Below are 19,329 nucleotides of genomic sequence, written 5' to 3' on the forward strand. Positions count from 1 at the left end.
TTAGGAGACTAATCAAGGTAGGAAATGTGTGCCCATCATTTTCTGGATTCAGTAATGGACAGTTTTGCCATTAGGCCTAACCGAAATAGGAAGTGACAAGTCACTAAAATATAGGAGGATTCTATAATACTGGCTTTCTGGCAAAAATTAAGATTATTGAAGTACATTGGTTTTTCACAGCGCTTTCAGAGACCATAAAACTTTACTTTCAGTGGAGTTTTACATACCATGGGAAAAGCTTATTTATAGTCCAAGAATATATTTGTTAGGCCAAATTATAGATGTGCTAGAATGATAGAGTCTAAGCATTTTACACAAAGTATTTGAACTCAATTTTCTAGACCCATAATAGAATGCTTAATTTTTTTTTTTTTTTTTTTTGAGAGGTGGGGTGGGGAAATGGGCAGAGGGAGAAAGTGAGAGAATCTTAAGCAGGCTCCATGCTCAGCACAGAGCCTGACATGGGGCTCAGTCCTGCGACTCTGGGATCATGCCCTGAGCCAAAATCAAGAGTTGGGTGCTCAACTGAGCCACCCAGGTGCCCCACTCAATCTTTTTGTGAACATTTCTCCCATTGTTATGAAGTTAGCTGCAGTATGTTGATATATAAGTATGGTGATGTGACACTAATGATAAATATTTTGGAACAAAATTGCCCATGAATGAAATACCTGTAAGTAGTGATGGGTAAGGAAATCAAATAAACCTGGTGGCAGAACTTAATTTCCAGTTCTTTTTCTTAGAACATCAACTAGAGTCAATCTCTGTGCTTCTGGGGAGGCAATGTTAGAGATGTGAAGAAGGCCCAGGGAAAAAGAGTATCCTTTTTTGTTTAATGAAGAGTTTCAAGCGAGATCAGGGTAATTATAGATTCTAGATTTCTAGAGGAAGGAAGAATAACTAGGGCCTGTCTAGGGATAAAGGAAAGGAAATACATCATGATTGATAAGAGGTGCCAAAGCACTTAAGAGGCATGATAGCATACCTAAGAGGGAGTAGGGAGAGTTTGAGAGGCCTTTTTGTTAATTCATTCAATCATTTGTTCATTTAAATTTTTGAACCCCTTTGTACCAGGCACTATGCTTGACCCTTGGCATTTTGCAAACATCTCCTAAGAGCACGGGTTACTATGGTAGTTCCATGGAAATTTGGAACCTGCTTATAAGGAGTGGGGTAGGATTTGCCCTAATTACTATGCATAAAGGTTATTTTCATTCTTATCCAAATGAACGCAAAGATTGGTGTGGTTAGTAATTCCTAAGGCCAACTTCCTATTGAAATTGCCATTTCCTCCTATCTTTTATTATGGAAAATAACAAATCTTCCTACTTTTAATAGCTTTTAGAGGATCTGTTTAGGTGATTTGCTACTGTTAAAAGAAAATTAAATTTTGTTATAAAAATTATCTTTATTAAAATAAAGATTCAGCATATGTTGAATCTTTAATATCTATCCCTCTAGGAATTCTCAAATGAGACAAAGATGATTACTGTGATGCAATTTTATTTAAATATTCTTTATGCCCAGTGTTATGTATGTATATAAGTATTTATATAAAATGTGCACACCCATTGCCTTTGAAACAGTAGTAAATACCCCAGTTACAAAAATTTTTTATTCACAATATGGTCATTTGTATATAAAAACATTTTAATAAAAGATACGTGAAAAGTGGCTGGTCATAGATGAGAATAGAAAAGTATATATTGTGCCACAATTTGAAGGCAATTTGAAGGCACTTACAGGCCATGGTAAAGAGTTTAGACTGATCTTGTGGTATTTCAAAACTTTTAAACAATTTTTCAATGATTGCAAAGCTGTTCTATGAGACACACTAGAAATGATGTAAAATGCAAATGTTTTTATGACTCTGAAAAGGGAGAAGCTTTTTTTGAGGGGGAGGAGGAAGAGCGCAAGTGGGGGAGAGGCAGAGAGAGGGGGACAGAGGATCCTAAGTGAGCTTACACTGACAGGCTGACAGCCGCAAGCCCAATGTGGGGCTTGAATTCACGAACCTGCAAGATCATGACCTCGGCTGAAGTCGGAGGCTCAACTGACTGAGCCACCCAGGTGCCTTGGGAGAAGTTTAATAGAGCATAATGATACTATTTTAGTGTCTGTTCAGATTTTTAAATATAGATTTTCTTTTAGGAGTGTATATTAGCCAGTTCCCTCGTTCTGTGTCACTTTTTTTTTTAAGCTTTTTTTTTTTTTTTAAGTTTATTTTTGAGAGACAGACCAAGTGCAAGTGGGGGGAAGAGCAGAGAGAGAGAGGGAGATACAGAATCTGAAGCAGGGTCCAGGCTCTGAGCTGTCCGCACAGAGCCCAATGCAGGACTCAAACTCATGAACTGCAAGATCATGACCTGAGCTGAAGTCAGACACTTGACCAACTGAGCCACCCAGGAGCTCCCTGTGTCACTTTTTAAAATAGTAATTTAGTTTGGCTATTTTTGTGTGTTTATTTTTCATGGTAACTTCCTGTTTTTTCATGAAAACATTTTTTAAAGCAAAGAATATGAAAACTGTGTTACTAATTGCACTGGCGAAATCAAGATTACTTTTATGTGAATGATCTTTAGTACCTGTCCTCCTCTAGGAACTTCCAAAGTTTATACTGTTATTGTACCTTTCCATATTTTCTTTCTAAGTGTTTTAAGATAAAATAGGTGGAATGGGGTGGTCAGCTGAAAAGACCATTTTGTTGAAGGTAACAAATTTATAGAGGAATATTAATTTTTGAAGTAAAATTAGCTATCCTTCTAAGTTTTCAGTGATTTTTGTAGTTCTTAGTAATATTTGTATTTGGAGCACAAATATTTATTTGAAGTGTCACTGCATATCATACCAAAATTTAACCCTTTTTTTTTTTACTTTTTTATTGTTTATTTTTAATTTTTTTAAAGATTTTATTTTTAAGTAATCTCTACACCCAACATGGGGCTCAAATTTAGAACCCCAAGATGAAAAGTCACATGCTCTACCGACTGAGCCAGCCAGGTGCCCCTGTTTATTTTTTTATTTTTATTTTTTTTTTAAGGATTTTATTTTCAAGTAATCTCTACACCCAATGTGGGGCTTGAATTTGCAATCCTGAGATCAAGAGCCGCATGCTCTACTGACTGAGCCTGCTAGGTGCCTCTGGTTGTTGTGGTTGGTTTGTGTGTTTGTTTTTGTTTTTAAGTTTTTATTTTGAGAGAGAGAGAGCATGAAGGGGGGGGAGGGAGAGAAAGAGGAAGGAAGGAAGGAAGGAAGGAAGGAAGGAAGGAAGGAAGGAAGGAAGGAAGGAAAGGAAGAAAAGAAAGGAAGGAAGGAAGGAAAAAGGGAGAGAGGGAGGAAGGGAGGAAGGAAGGAAGAGAGAGAGAAAGAGAAAGAGAGAGAGAGAGAGAAAGAAAGGAAAGAAAGAAAGAAAGAAAGAAAGAAAGAAAGAAAGAAAGAAAGAACCCCAAGCAGCCTCCTCACTACCAGTGCAGAGTCCAATGTGGTGCTCAAACTCACAAAACTGCGAGGTCATAACCTGAGCCAAAACAGAGTCAGACACTTAACCAACTGAGCCACCCAGGTACCCCACCTAGTTTGTGTGTGTGTTTGTTTTGTTTTGTTTTGTTTTTTAATAAATTCTACTCCCAACATGGGGCTCCAGCTCACGGCATCGAGATCAAGAGTCACATGCTGTATCAAGAGTTGCTTGACGTACCAACTGAGCCAGCCAGGCACCTAAAATAATTAGGGTTAGGGAAGTATATCTCAGTTTACTTTTGTATAAAGTCTATTTGGGGTGTCTGAAAGCACATAGAATGGTACTAGACACGTGGTAGGCTGTGGTTAAGGATGGAGAAATAGGATAATGATATCACAAAATATCAGGAAACTGTTCCTTAACTGACCTTGAGGGAAAAATAGCCACTTGGTTGAGGGTGGGGGGGGGGGCAGTTTGGGTCACTAGTAATCAGTGACCTCCTATTCTTTCTTTTTGTCTTTCTAAGTATAATCGGCTTCCTATTCTTAACCACTTATTCAAATGTCATAAAGAGAACTGAAGCAAGACCTGCATTCAATACTAGTTGTTTGTGCCAAGAATTTGGTAGCCTAAAACAACATGGCTATCAAACCTATAGGATTTTTTTTTTAAGTAAAATGGCTTTTTTTTTTTTTTTTTAAACTAAGACGCTAAAAAAATGTTTGACATGTAGTCCCTCCCTGGCCATAGGGAACCTATCCAACAGTTCAGTGGCAGTAAGGATGTATATACAAACAAAGGATTCACATTTGGCACAACCCAAGTCCTTTAGGAAGTTAGAGATTTTTTTAAATTTGCTAATTTATTGATTAATTGATTTTAATCTCTATACCCAACATGGGGCTCAAACTCATGACCGAGATCATGAGTCACATGATCTACCAACTGAGCCAGCCTGGTGCCCCAGAAATCCTCTGTTTTATTGAACTATGGGACAAAGGATTCTAATAGTTAAAGGCTCAAAGGAAACTTGGAAGATTAGTTTGGCAGGATAGTACTATGGAGGAGAATGAGAGTCTGGAGGATGGGAAACCAGTTTGGAGGTTACTGCTGTACCTCAGGAATGATACAGTAAAGTCCATAATAAGAATGATAGCTCTGCAAATGAAAAGGAATAAAGACTTGGGGAGTGATAACCTTTTATACATAGGTGATAAGAATGTTTGAGTAGAAAGGATGGGAGGGAGGAGTAAAACCAAAGACAAAACAAAACAAAATAGCCTGGGTACTTAAATAATACTACTCTATCTTTAATAAGAGAATATTAGGGGCGTCTGGGTGGCTCAGTTGGTTGGGCGGCCAACTTCAGTTCAGGTCATGGTCTTGTAGTTCATGAGTTTGAGCCCCTCATTGGGTTTACTGCACAGAACCCCCTTTGGATCTTCTGTCCCCTTCTGTTTCTGCCCCTCCCCTGCTCACGTATGCTCCCTCACAAATAAAACATTTAAAAATATTTTTAAAAAATATGAGAATATTGGAAGAGAAACTAACTCTGTGACAGCAAGATGTACAGGTAAGCTGAGTTTGCAGTGTGCCTGAGACTGGTTCAGAAAGGTTCTGGTGGTCAGCTACCTACATCTGTCATTGAACTTCTGCCAGTAGGATGAGCTATTGAAATAGATGTCAGAAGGGTATTACTACATGCTGAAAGCCTGGATTGTATGTTGCAAAGGGCTATCATTTGAGTAAATGAAAATTAATTTCAGAGAGTCTTCACTGGGTGGTAAGTATAAGCAGTTTTGTGCTGTTGAACTGTTACAAGTTAAGTAGTTTACCCATGTATTTGATACTTGTGTGTGATGTAAATTTTTAACTAAAAATACCATATTTAATAAGATCTTATGTTTTCTTTCTCTTCTAGTCATTTTAGTTTTCTATTTTATAATTGCTTTTGTTATATGTTAACTCTGTGTAAAATAATTAGCTTTCAATAAGTCAAATACAATTATTTTCTTAAACTGTAGAGATTTGCTATGTAATAGCAGTAGCAGGGAATTTTAAAAATAAAAATGTTCATCAGTTATATGCCATGGAAAGTTTAAATAGCTTGAATGGTTTTCTTTGAACCAATTAAAAATTTCATTGTCTTTAATCAGTGAAGAATAACAAAGCTTTCAGAATATTATAAATCCATCTGTCTTTTCAAATAAAGGTAGCATACTTGGTTTAAAAAAACATTTCATAGATATTAATTGGAACTTTAAGTATGAAACATTTTTTAAATGTATGAGAAAATGATAGTATGGATTATTTTAATCCTTGTATATAGATTCCATTCAGAACATCTTGACTAATTGTGTGTTGCTATTATATTAGGTAATATTTTATCAGATTCTACATGGAGTATGCAAAAATATTTTATTTTCTCTCTTTAAAGTGAATATACTGATAAAAATTACATAACCAACCTGCTGAAGCTAAACAGAGTTTAATACATAGCTTCTCCACAGTGGATTAGCAAATGAAAAGAAGTGCTCTGAACCCAATAGAGGAAAATAGGAAGTGTCAAGGAAATACTCCCATACCCCTTAATTTTCCTCCAAGCTTTTAGATCTTGTGTGATGAGAACCCTTTGGGGATACCTTATTAAGTGTCTCTGAGCTTTGACACCAGGCAGCAGAGCAAACTGGAAGCCTCAGGTGGCAGCAACCTGGCTTTCTAGTTCCTGCTTACCTCCCTGCCCCTCTTTTGGTTATCTGCCCTCCTGGTTTCTTTCATAACTCGACCGGGTAAGTGGACCCCCTGCTCTAAAATATTAATCTTATTGGTCATTCAACCATTCTGGTTTCACTTCTTGGTGGGTTTTTTTGTTTTGGTTTTTAAGATTTATTTTTGGGGCGCCTGGCTGGCTCAGTCGGTTAAGCCTCTGACTTCGGCTGAGGTCATGATCTCGTGGTTTACTGGTTCGAGCCCCGCGTCGAGCTCTGTTCTGACCACTCAGAGCCTGGAGCCTGCTTCGGATTCTGTGTCTCCCTCTCTCTCTGCCCCTCTCCCCTCACGCTCTGTCTCTCTCTCCTTGAAAAATAAATACATATCAAAAAACATTATAAAAGATTTTATTTTTAAGTAATCTCCACACCCAGGGTAGGGCTTGAACTCAGAACCCTGAGATCAAGCAAGAGTCTCTTGCTCTATCAACTGAGCCAGCCAGGTGCTCCTGGTTTCACTTCTTCAGATTTTTTAAAAAAGATTTTATCTTTGAGAGCTCCCCTTTTAAAAAGTAAATACTCCTGGGAGAGGTTAGACCTTAGTTCTCAGCTAATACCTTCATTTTCAGTTAGCACCTTAGTTGGGCTCAGTATACATTTGGCTGAGAAGAATGAATCCCTGGCTAAAAGTGATAAAACTAGAAGAAAATTAGCCTATATAATAGCAGTAGCAGTGGCAGTATTCACAGTAGTATTGTCAACTAAGATACTGAGAGCCACATAATTAAGTGCCAGGGTTTATTCTAAGTGCTTTATGAATATAAATTTCTCCGATTCCCTCAACAACCTTATTGGTGTTCTTACCACCGTTTCTTAAAGATAAGAAAATTGAGGTAAGTAGAGCATAAATAATTTGTCTAGGTTACTTGGTAAATATAGCTAAGTGTTAAACTCAGTCATTTGGATTGTAGAGTGTCCTTTCTAACCATTTTGTTGTGATACCTCTCCACTGCTATATTGCCTCTCAGAGAGATGGCATCTGATCAGCATTTCACTTTTTTCAGGGTTTTTCATTGAATGGAATCACAATGTTCAATTTTAGGCCACTTCCTGTTGAAGGGCCGTGAGAACCTTGCCATCATCATGTAAATAGATTTTTTAGTAACAATTAGGAATGTATTTGCAGAACAGAGAAGAGATTAAAGAGGCTTGTGTATAATTTAGCTACATATGTGCTAAATTATATACTAGTATGCATATTTAAAATTTATTGTATAAGTAACATGCTTATTTAGATATTCGAAAATATGGATAGCCCCAAAATAAACTATATTATACATTCTTTCTAGAAGTTTCTTTTCTTTTGAGTCTTCTTTTCTGAATGTTATGCAAGGTATAACTCATACCACCTCTAAAATTTTAGAATGAAATAATTTCCCTTGAGTGTAAATAAGCAGCATTTCCATCTTCATCTCAAGAAGTTGAACTAATAATTATTGTCTGACTTGCCAGAAAGGAATGTTTAAATTGTCTCTGTATTCTTTATATGATCCTTTTTATTTTATTTTTTATATAATCTTTTTAAAACAAAAGTAGAGGGGGCCTGGGTGGCTCAGTTGGATGACCATTCGATTCTTGATTTTGGGCTCAGAATTGACCCCTGCACTGAGCGTGGAACCTGCTTAAGGTTCTCTCTCTCCCCCTCTGCTTCCCTCCCCAGCTCACATGTGCTCTCTCTCTCTTAAAAAAAAAAACAAAACAACAACAACAAAAACCACATTAAAGTAGATAGAAGAGAACCCTACATTTTTATCTTAATCTCCATATTGAACCAGTTCTTTAAGCCAAAGTTTGTTTGACGCTAATCTACCTCTGCTCCCATCTTTCCTTCAACACTTCTGCAGCTTTAATTTCCTTGTATCTGGAGTAATAATCTCTTTTAATCATTCATCCTTCCTCTGGGTCTGCATTTCAGATCCATCTGTGACCTATATATCTGATCATGTCATTCTTCTCTACAGAGTTTTTCAGTGACTTATCGCCCATAGTTTCTGGAAGCAGGCTTGGGGATGATTAGGGCAGGGAATTTTCTGGGTCTTAGGTACCCATGAATGGATCTAAAAGGGAAGCTGGGATGTGTGCAGGCTCCAGGTGACCACCTTCCCCTGACTCTGCAGACTCCACATCATGGGAGAGGGTTAGGGCAGGGACCCCCTTAAGTGTCAGGTCTGGGCCCTGGTGGTCTAGGTTTATAGGAAGAGCATGCTGTTGCTGTGTAAACTCTTGGTGGCAACAAGGATCAAAGCTGGGAGACCATTTAGGAGCCTTATTGCAGTAATCCAGGTGAGACTTGATTGTGACTTGGACCAGGGTGAGAGCAGTAGAGGTAATAAATTGTCGGGTTCTCGATATATTTTTAAGATAGAGCCAGTCATTTTTTCCTGAAGGATTGGTGTAGGGAGAGAGAAAAAGGAGTCAAGGATGAGATATTTAGCTTCAGTACGTGGAAGGGTTTAGGATAATGGAGCATATTAATCTTTGATGTCTTAATTTTGCCATTAGCAACTACTGTTGAATGCTAGGAGTTCTAATAAAATACTGTATTTGAACAGATTCTGGACCTCAGGAAATTTTGAAGGAAGAGAAATAAACTTGAAATATGAGCCTGAAGGGGTGTCTGGGTGGTTCAGACGGTTAAGTGTCCAACTCTTGATTTTGGCTCAGGTCATGGTCTCACAGTTTATGAGTTTGAGCCCTGCATCAGGCTCTGCACTGACAGTGTGGAGCCTGCTTGGGATTCTCCCTCTCTCTCTGCCCCTATCCCACTTGTGCTTGTTTACTTATTTATAAATAAATAAACTTCAAAAATTTTAAGAAAAAATGTGTGCCTGAAATGTGTACACATGTGAGTGTTGGGACTGGTCAGCCTTAAGTCCATATTCATGATACACCCTACATTTGAAAGTTAAGAAATGAAGGGGGAGAGGCTCTCTGATTGCTAGGAGATTTTACTAAAAAAAAAAAAAAAAAATTGGTGAGAAGGAACCAAAAATTAACTTCACCTTTGCAGCTTTCTTAGATGCCTGGAGGTGGCACCTAAGTACCATTGAAATTCATATTGCTGTCCTAAAAAAAATGTATTTTTTATTTATCTTTTCAAATTTATATTTAAATCCTAGTTAGTTAACATAGTGTAATATTGTTTTCAGGAGTAGGATTTAGTGATTCATCACTTATGTATAACACCCAGTGCTCAACACAAGTGCCCTCCTTAATCTCCATCACCCATTTAGCCCATTACCCACCTATGTCCCCTCCAGCAACCCTCAGTTTGTTGTCTGTAATTTAAAGAATCTCTTACCATCTGCTTCCCTCTCTTTTTTTTCCCCCTTCTCCTATATTCATCTGTTTTGTTTATTAAATTCCACATACAAGTGAAATCCTATGGTATTTGTCTTTCACTGACTGACTTCTTTCACTAAGCATAATACAGTCTAGCTATATCCATGCTATTGCAAGTTCCAAGATTTCATTCTTTTTTTTTTTTTTAAGAGAGAGCGAGCACACGCACACACGCACAAATGGGGATGAGGTAGAGAGTATCTTAAGCAGGCTCCACGCTCAGCTCAGAGCCCAACTCAGGGCTCCATCTCACATGAGACTGTGAGATCACGACGTGAGCCAAAATCAAGAGTTGGACATTTGGGGTGCTTGGGTGGCTCAGTCAGTTAAGCATCTGACTCTTGAATTCAGCTCAGGTCATTATCTTACTCATGAGATTGAGCCCTGAGTCAGGCTCCAAGGGATCCTGTTTGGGATTCTCTCTCCCCCTCTCTCTCTGCCCCTGCCCTGCTGTGTTCTCTGTCTCTGTTTGTCTCTCTCAAAATAAATAAATAAACATTAAAAAAAAAAAAAGAGTTGGATTCTTAACCAGCTGAGCCACCCAGGTGCCCCAAGATCTCATTTTTTTCGATGGCTGAGTAATATTCCATTGTTACCTATACCCCACATCTTCATTATTCATTCATCAGTTGTTGGACATTTGGGCCCTTTCCACAATTTGGCTATTGTTGATAATGCTGCTATTAACATTGGAGTGGACATACCTCTTTGAACCACTATTTTTGTATCCTTTGTATTTACTAGGTAAATACCTAGTAATGCAATTGCTGGATCATAGGGTAGTTCTATTTTTAACTTTTTGAAGAACCTCCATACTGTTTTCCAGAATGGCTGAACCAATTTGCATTCCTGCCAACAGGGCGAGAAAGCTCCCCTTTCTCCACATTTTCACCAACACGTGTTGTTTCCTGTGTTGTTAATTTTAGCCATCCTGACAGGTGAGAGGTGGTATCTCATCGTGGTTTTGATTTGTATTTCCTTGATGGTGAGTGATGTTGAGCATCTTTTCACGTGTCAGTCATCTGGATGTTTTCTTTGGAAAAATCAATTCATGTCTTCTGCCCATTTCTTAACTGGATTGTTTGTTTTTGAGGGAGGTTGTTTGATAAGTTATTTATAGATTTTGGATAGTGTCCTTTTATCAGCTGCCCTAAAAGTTTGAAAGTATTGATCATACTACATAAAATGTTCTGAGTTCTGGAACTCAGAACTCCACTGCTTATGCCTGGAGCCTGACTCAGGCCATCCCATGACCCTGGGATCATTCAGCTGAAATCAAGAGTGGCTCAACCAACTGAGCCACGCAGGCACCCCTACTATCTTTATTTTTATTTATCTATTTTTAAGATTTTACTTTTAAGTAATCTCTATACCCAATGTGGGGTCCAAACTCACAATCCTGAGATCAAGAAAGAGTTGCACACTAAAGCAACTAAGTCAGCCAAATGCCTCTATTTTTAGATCCTGTAGCAGAAGTTTTCCTGACTCTTAACTCATAAAGGAACATGTTTCTGGGTCAAAACCACACAGGTTTTGTTTGTTTTGTTTTATTATGTTGGGATGGGGTTTTGTTTTTGTTTTTGTAATACGCTTATAATTTCAGATAGTGCATAGGCCCACCAGAATGTAAACATTTATTATATTGCCATCCACTTCTTATTTTTCTTTTTTGCTTTGCTTATGTATCCTTGTACATTCCTAAGAGGCTATTCAAACACAAAAGCATGTCTCTGTCTTTCTCCCTCCCTAAGGTAAACTGTCAAGTCTGTCAAATTCAAAGTATGTTACAGAGCCATGAATTAAAGGTCATTATTGATTTACTAGTGGAAAGCTAAATTTAAAATGGTAATTAAGTAAATATCGATGTGATTTATTTGAATAAATAGACTATAATAGAATGTTAAGATTTGTTCATCTTAGGGGCACCTGGGTGGCTCAGTCAGTTAAACATCTGATTTAATCTCAGCTCAGGTCTCGATCTCAGAGTTCAAGCCCCATGTTGGGCTCTACAACTGGGCGTAGAGCCTACTTAAAATACATATTTTTTCACTGTAGCTACCATTATAGCTACCATTTATTGGGGGTTTACTGTGTGTTAAATATTTCATATTTTTTCAGTTTTTCATTGAAGTTGGTATGACTTTTCCCTGTTTTACAGAAATTTAGAGAAGTTAAAATATTTGCTCAAATCAGACATATAACAGTATGTTGCAGAGGTAGAATTCATATCTCTAAGTGTTTGTTTCAGAACTCATGCTGTTAACTATGATTATGCTTTAGTAACAATTTGGATAGGGGTCTCAGAATGTAGACATTACTGAGATATATTTCAGTCTTGCCGACCCTAATTTTTAAGAAAAGGAATGTAGTTCTTTAAACTGCCCTCAACTATTGGGTGAAAGGATGGATCTTATTCTAGTTCATTGAAAAGAGGGCACTACCCCCTTTCTACCAGTAGATGGTGGCAGAAAATTAAAAACAGTTTTTAAAGGGAACCTGTTGGAGAAAGTTAAGCGTGTATTTTTTTAGAGCAAGGCAGATGAGAGATTAGAGAGCTTCGGAACAAAAGACAAGTAAGAACTGCCTGTGGTGTTATGACAGGCAGCCCACAAATTGGGAGCAAAGGAAGCAAATTTATAAAAATTTTTCTTGGAAAAATACCTTATAAAAAAGAAAAATATTGGCTTTTATTAAAAATTGATATTGTTCTGCTTAGTTTTCAGATGTCTCAAGTATCGTGAACAGAGACTTGTTTGGATTATGTGTTTCTCAGCTAGACTGAATAAATGTTAACAATGGATAAGTGCAAACACATTGGGCAGTTGCGGCTTGCTCAAGACCATTCCATCCTCAACCCTCAGAAATGGCATTGTGTGGACTGCAATACAACTGAGTCGATTTGGGCTTGCCTTAGCTGTTCTCATGTTGCCTGTGGAAGATACATTGAAGAACATGCAGTCAGGCACTTTCAAGATAGCAGTCATCCTGTTGCCTTGGAGGTGAATGAGATGTATGTTTTTTGTTACCTTTGTGATGATTATGTTCTTAATGATAATGCAACTGGAGACCTGAAGTTACTACGAAGTACCTTAAGTGCAATCAAAAGTCAAAATTATCAGTGCACGACTCGTAGTGGAAGGGTTTTGCAGTCTGTGGGTACAAGTGATGATACTTATTACTTACACGATAGCACCCAATCTCTGCTTCAAAATGAAGATCAAATGTATACTGCTCTTTGGCATAGAAGAAGAATATTAATGGGTAAAATCTTTCGAACTTGGTTTGAACAATCACCCATTGGAAGAAAAAGACAAGAGGAACAATTTCAGGAAAAAATAGCAAAAAGAGAAGTGAAGAAAAGACGACAAGAATTAGAGTATCAAGTTAAAACAGAATTGGAAAGTATACATCCAAGAAAGAGTTTACGTTTGCAAGGTCTAGCTCAGTCTACCACAGTAGAAATAGTTCCTGTTCAAGTACCACTGCAAACCCCAGCATCACCAGCAAAAGATAAAGTAGTACCTACCTCAGAAGATGTAAGATTAAAAAAAGCCAATGACTCCTCAGGTAAACAAAGGCCAATAGTAACTCCTGGTGTAACTGGATTGAGAAATTTGGGAAATACTTGCTATATGAATTCTGTTCTTCAAGTGTTGAGTCATTTACTTATTTTTCGGCAATGTTTTTTAAAACTTGATCTGAACCGATGGCTGGCAGTGACAGCTAGTGATAAGACAAGATCACCTTATAAGCATCCACCAGTCACAGATACAGTATATCAAATGAATGAATGCCAAGAAAAAGATACAGGCTGTGTTCCCTCCAGACATCCAAGTTTATCATTAGGACTAAGTGGTGGAGCATCAAAGAGTAGAAAGATGGAACTTATTCAGCCAAAGGAACCAAGTTCACAATACATTTCTCTCTGTCATGAATTGCATACTTTGTTCCAAGTCATGTGGTCTGGAAAGTGGGCCTTAGTCTCACCATTTGCTATGCTACACTCCGTGTGGAGACTAATTCCAGCTTTTCGTGGTTATGCCCAACAGGATGCTCAGGAATTTCTCTGTGAACTTTTGGATAAAATACAACATGAACTAGAGACAACTGGTACTAGGTTACCAGCTCTTATCCCCACTTCTCAAAGGAAACTTATCAAACAGGTTCTGAATGTTGTGAATAATATTTTTCATGGACAACTACTTAGTCAGGTATGGATTTGTTTTTAATCTTTCATCTTGGGGAATTCATAAAACGAAGCCTAAAAAATGTGTATTCTCTGTTTATCTAGTGTGTTAGAAAGGACTGTTTTCAGGTCAGAATAGATTGCTTTTACAAATATGTGTCAAGAAGTCAGCTTATTCATTTACAGTGTTTCACTCATTTATGTGTTTCCTTCATGAATCACTGGAAGTAGTTTTTCATCTATGGTATCAAAGCTTTTGGGGCATCTGGCTGGCTCACTTGGTTAAGTATCCGACTCTTGATTTCAGCTCAGGTCATGATCACACAGTTCCTGAGTCCTGAGTCCTGTGCAGGGCTCTGCACTGACAGTGTGGAACCTGCTTGGGATTCTCTGTCTCCCCCTCTCTCTCTGCTCCTCGCCCACTCTTTTGCGCATGCACACGCACACTCTTTCTCTTTCAAAAATAATAAACATTTTTTAAAAAGCTTTTTTTGTGGGAAGAGGGAATCAGGAAACAAAGCTTCTTAGGTTGATAATATTAAATTCATTTTCTGAGAGATTGAGAAGAGAGGGTTTAATGCCTTAGGGAGCAGATTTGAAGATACTGCGGTACTGGGAATGGATTTGGTACACACTTGAATAATTTTAGGAACCAAGAGGTAGCCCTGGAAGACTTTCTATAAAACCCACGAGGGCAAGGTCTGAAAGCTTTAATAAGTAGGTAGGGAAATTTTAAGTAAGTGTGATTTCATTGAAAATAATCCTAAATGATTTTCCTTTATTTTAATTACTGCTGTAAAAGTTTCCCTTGTTGTGAAAAGGAATCACAAAACCAGGATCTTTAATCCAATTAATAACTCTAATGAGTGGACTTGTTGGTAAACTATTACTAGACATAAGGTTCTCTACTTTTCCATAGCATAGATCTTAAAAATTTTTTTGTTTTAGGCAATTGGCTGTTAGGTCATTTCCTTCCTCTTGCACACCTGCCTCTGTTCCTCATTTCAACTTTCACAGTAATGATACCACCTTTTGTTTTTATAACATTAGCATACTTTGCTAGAATGTAGCTTAAATATTAAAAAAAAATTTTTTTTTTGAAGCTTGGGGCACCTGGGTGGCTCAGTCAGTTGAGTGTCTGACTTGATTTTGGCCCAGGTCATGATCCCAGCGTCATTGGATGGAGCCACGTGTCAGGCTCTGCACTGACAGCATGGAGCCTGCTTGGGGTTCTCTCTCCCTCTCCGCCCCTCCCCTGCTTGTTCATACACTCTCTCTCTCTCAAAATAAACATTAAAAAAATTTTTTGAAGCTCTGTGCCCAACGTGGGGCTTGAATTCATGATCCCAAGATTAAGAGTCACATGCTCTACCAACTGAGCCAGCCATGCATGCCTGTAGTTTAAGTATTTCAAATGTAATTATTCCTTGGGTGTATCTGTGATCTTTATTCCACTTAATGTTTGAGAAATGTAAAGATTCTACATTGTGCCAAATAGCAAATTAGAGTTGTTTCTTGTGTTGCATGCAATTTTGTTTTTCTACCATTTTTCTGCAAAAGCTTAAAATGCACTATTAAGGGTGCCTGGGTGGCTTGGTTGATTAAGCATCCAACTTCAGCTCAGGTCATGATCTCATGATTCATGGGTTCAAGCCCCACATTGGACCTCACACTGACAGAGCAGAGCCTGGTTGGGATTCCCTCTGTCTGCCTTTCCCCCATCCGCACACACACTCTCTCTCAAAATAAATAAACTTAAAAAAAAGAAAGAGAGGAAAAAAATAATAAAATGCACTATTATAGGAGTGTCTGGCTGGCTCAGTCGGTAGGATATGCAACTCTGGATCCTTGGGGTTGTGAGTTCAAGCTCCATGTTGGGCCTAGAACTTACCTAAAAATTTAAACAAAAAATTTTTTTAATGTACTATTATAAATAGAGGTAATATATAGTTATAAATAGAGGTAATATATAGTCCCCAAGGACCTATATGATACAATAAATCTATGCAGTAAAAGAAAAACCATCCCCTTATCCCATAACTCCACAATCCACATATAAAAACTATTAATATTTTGGTATATTTCCTTCTAGTTTTTTTTCTTCTGCACATTTATACATATTTTCCCCAACTTGTGTGGTCATGATGAATTTATCTCCTTTCTTCATTTTTTTTTTGTTGTTGTTGTTGTTGTTGTTGTTGTTGTTGAGAGAGAGAGAGGGAGAGAGAGGGAATCTTAAGCAGACTTCATGTTCAGCACAGAGCCTGACTGGAGCTCAACATTCACAATCGTGAAATCATGACCTGAACAAAAATCAGGAGGCAGATGGCTAACTGAGCCACCCAGGTGCCTGTAGTTTTTCATTATGATGTAAAGATTTTTCAGTCTTTAGAATATTTTATCCTTTTTTTGTTTTTTACAGCATGTCAATGTCCATTATATGTATATACCATAATATATTTACCCATTTCCATATTGTTGACTTGTAAAATAGTTGCAGTTTTTCTGTTATTATAAAGTTATAAGACATTTTTTCTAATGATTTCCTTAAGACAGAACCCTAGAAGTAGCATTACTTTGTCAAAAGGTAGGTCTTTCGATACTTGAGTACAAGTTTCTTTCCAGAAAGAATTTTATATTTCATATTTTGAATAGTGCAAGAGTGCCCGTGTGTTTATTTTTTCTTTTATGGATGACTTGGAATTAATAAAAATTTTTATGCCAGCTTTTTGCTCTCTTCCTTTAGACATGTAATAAACTCTTAGGAATATGGTTATCTCAGGAGATTCAGATGCTTGGTTCCTTTAATAAACTGTTCTCAAAAGGTTAAAACCTGGCCCAAATGAGTCCCCAGACAAACACCAAGAGTGTTCTTTTCTTTTGTCAATTTGTTAAATCTAAAATCTACATTAGACCTGGCTTCTTTATTTTGTTGCCTGTTTCAGGAATGTAGCTTTATGAAAGAGTTTAGTAATCTATCATGTGGAGATTATTAGATTTGTAGTCTGTCTTCAACATTAAATCCTGCTGAGTGTTTCACTGAAGTTATAAGTCTTTCCCTTTCCAGTTGCTCTATTTCCTATGTCAGTTGTTAGAACTGCCCCGTATTCTTTGTAGTTCCTATATTTGGTGAAGATTTTGATGTAGTGATGTTTGTTTTAAGTGAGAGTATGATGACACCATTTACATTAAATGTATTGGCTTTTGAAATTATCAATTGGTAGGGCTTCAAAATCTACACGTACTAATATACTATATATAAAAATATACAAATAGTATTTTATTTGTATCATGGTTAAGAGGTTATAGGGATTTGGAGAGAGAAAATTAGTGAAAGATGAGGAAGGAAAAAGGACAAAGAACAAGTCTAATAATCTAAACATATTAAATTAAATGCATATAAATCTCTTTCACACACACACATATATACCAAATTAAATGAGTCCACAGTTGTCTTTTTTTTTTTTAAACCTACATTCAGACTTGACTAATGGCCTTGGAGTTTTTTAAATGCCTACTGGTTAAAGCCCACCAGTACATAATGGGTTTAATGACAGTCATTGAAAGGAAAAATTATAATAATAAAAAAATCCCTGAAAATAATACAAAGCAAATTATTCAGAATTCTGATGGTGCATTTTCATAAGAAAAACTAATTTACTGACCTCTATAGTGAAAGGAGTAAGTGTTTTGACAGAAGGATTGTAATCTGAGGAACTAATATTTTTATTTTCAGGTTACATGTGTTGCATGTGACAACAAATCAAACACCATAGAACCTTTCTGGGACTTGTCATTGGAATTTCCAGAAAGATACCAATGCAGTGGAAAAGATATTACTTCCCAGCCATGTCTGGTTACTGAAATGTTGGCCAAATTCACAGAAACTGAAGCTTTAGAAGGAAAAATCTACGTATGTGACCAGTGTAACTGTAAGTAGAGACTATATATTCTCTTTGCTTTTCTAAGATTAGCAAAGAGAAACACAAATGAGAGGAAGCGTAAAAAATTCCTGAAGTAGTAGTTCTGGAAATAAAGTTTGGTAGTTCATCAAAAGAAATTGAGATAGATGTTTCTACTTTATAATTGGCATTTGTGAACTATGTGTTTGTTTTGCCTTCTGATGACATTAAAAGAATTTATCCTATAGTCAATTGTGGAGAGAAAGAATTCATAAAATAAGAAATTTAAACTTAATATGTGAGACAGAATAAAGCAGCAACGGGGAATAGTCAAAGGAAAGCATATTATTTAGTACTGAATGTAATGTTTGCTGAGTCTTTTAGCTACATATCAAAACACTGATCTATAGATAACATATGCGTATAAGTGTGTGTATGCATAGCTAGATAATAGGACATAATATATAGGGGGACTGCTGTATGGAAATTGGTTTCATGAAAACAAAGATTTAGTCAAAAACCATCTACTGTCTCTTCTATATTAGTCATTGTTCTAATTGCTATGGATAGAAATAAAATACTTTTTAAGGTACTTACATTCCTAATGGAAGAAACAGACAATTAAGATCTATTATGAGAAACTCTGTCATAGAGGTGAGCACAGGAACCCAGCACTGGGGGATGAAACAGCCATTGCAGTTAAAGAGAAGCATCATCCTCCAGGGAAATTGTATATAAAACCATGACAGATCTGTTGTGTCTTTAGCTGGTGTCTATCTTTTCTATCAATGTACATGTGGCATCTTAGTGTTTATACCATATATTTTCAAGTATTCTTTCTAATTTCCATGTCTGGAAAAAATGACTCTAGAGTTTTAGATACTAAACTTCTAAAGTAATATAAAAGAAATATTGGATGTTCCAGCATTGAAGAAATGTCACATCAATTGATGGTTTTCTTAGAATGGCTTATACTGACATTTTCTGAGTGCTGTCTAATATGAACTCTGTTATAAATATATAACCCTAAGATTTATGAGGTTAGAACAAAATAAACCTTATCAAATTCAAATGGTGAAGTATTTTTTTTCTTGGACATAAATGTGAATGGTCCTAGATGCTTTCATCACCAAATCTGGGAATAGAAAGATACTATGAATGAATACAGAATATGATTTTATAATATGTTTGTGTGTGTGTGTTGGGCCTACCAAATAAAGGCCTAAAAGAGCTACTCTAATTTAATACATACAGGCAAGTGTTTAAAATTATAAGTCAGGGAGTTGACATCACTTATCTAGCTATACATGGGCCATATATTCAGGGAGACAATCCAAATGTAGGTCTAGGACATTCAGCAGCGCTGGATTCCTGGATGTCAGGAGCAGAGACTTGGAGGAAAGTCTTCTGGTGGCAAGTGGAGATGGCTTAGAGGATAGCCTCATAGGGGACTGGTTCCACCCCGTACAGGAGAAGCAGCTATTGCTGTGACTGGAGTCAGAGCTGCTGTATAAGTTGAAGGACAGCTCCTAGGCATCCAGAGCAAACTTGTAGATAATGGCCCAGCCTGAAGCTGCAGGGTACAATTCATAGGTGAACCTCTAAGAGAAGCAGAGGAGACAACAGAAAGAATCTAAAATGCCACCTGTTTTAAGATTTGTACTAAAATAG

The 19,329-nt window shown here is 37.1% G+C and overlaps 1 protein-coding gene across 3 annotated transcripts in view; it reads left to right on the plus strand.

Annotated features, from left to right (window-relative positions):
* The window catches only part of USP44 (ubiquitin specific peptidase 44), a 54,903-nt gene that overhangs the window by 26,668 nt on the left and 8,906 nt on the right, over positions 1 to 19,329 (plus strand). For all 3 annotated transcript variants that reach the window (XM_019446483.2, XM_019446482.2, XM_019446484.2), the window contains 2 exons: positions 12,287 to 13,781; positions 17,493 to 17,688. In XM_019446483.2, coding sequence (XP_019302028.1) covers positions 12,357 to 13,781; positions 17,493 to 17,688 — 1,621 coding nt within the window. In that variant the 5' untranslated portion in view covers positions 12,287 to 12,356. The remainder of the gene's footprint in view (positions 1 to 12,286; positions 13,782 to 17,492; positions 17,689 to 19,329) is intronic.

Source organism: Panthera pardus, unplaced genomic scaffold, assembly GCF_024362965.1.
Source record: "Panthera pardus isolate Hobbes unplaced genomic scaffold, ASM2436296v1 HiC_scaffold_6, whole genome shotgun sequence".
Lineage (NCBI taxonomy): Eukaryota > Metazoa > Chordata > Mammalia > Carnivora > Felidae > Panthera > Panthera pardus.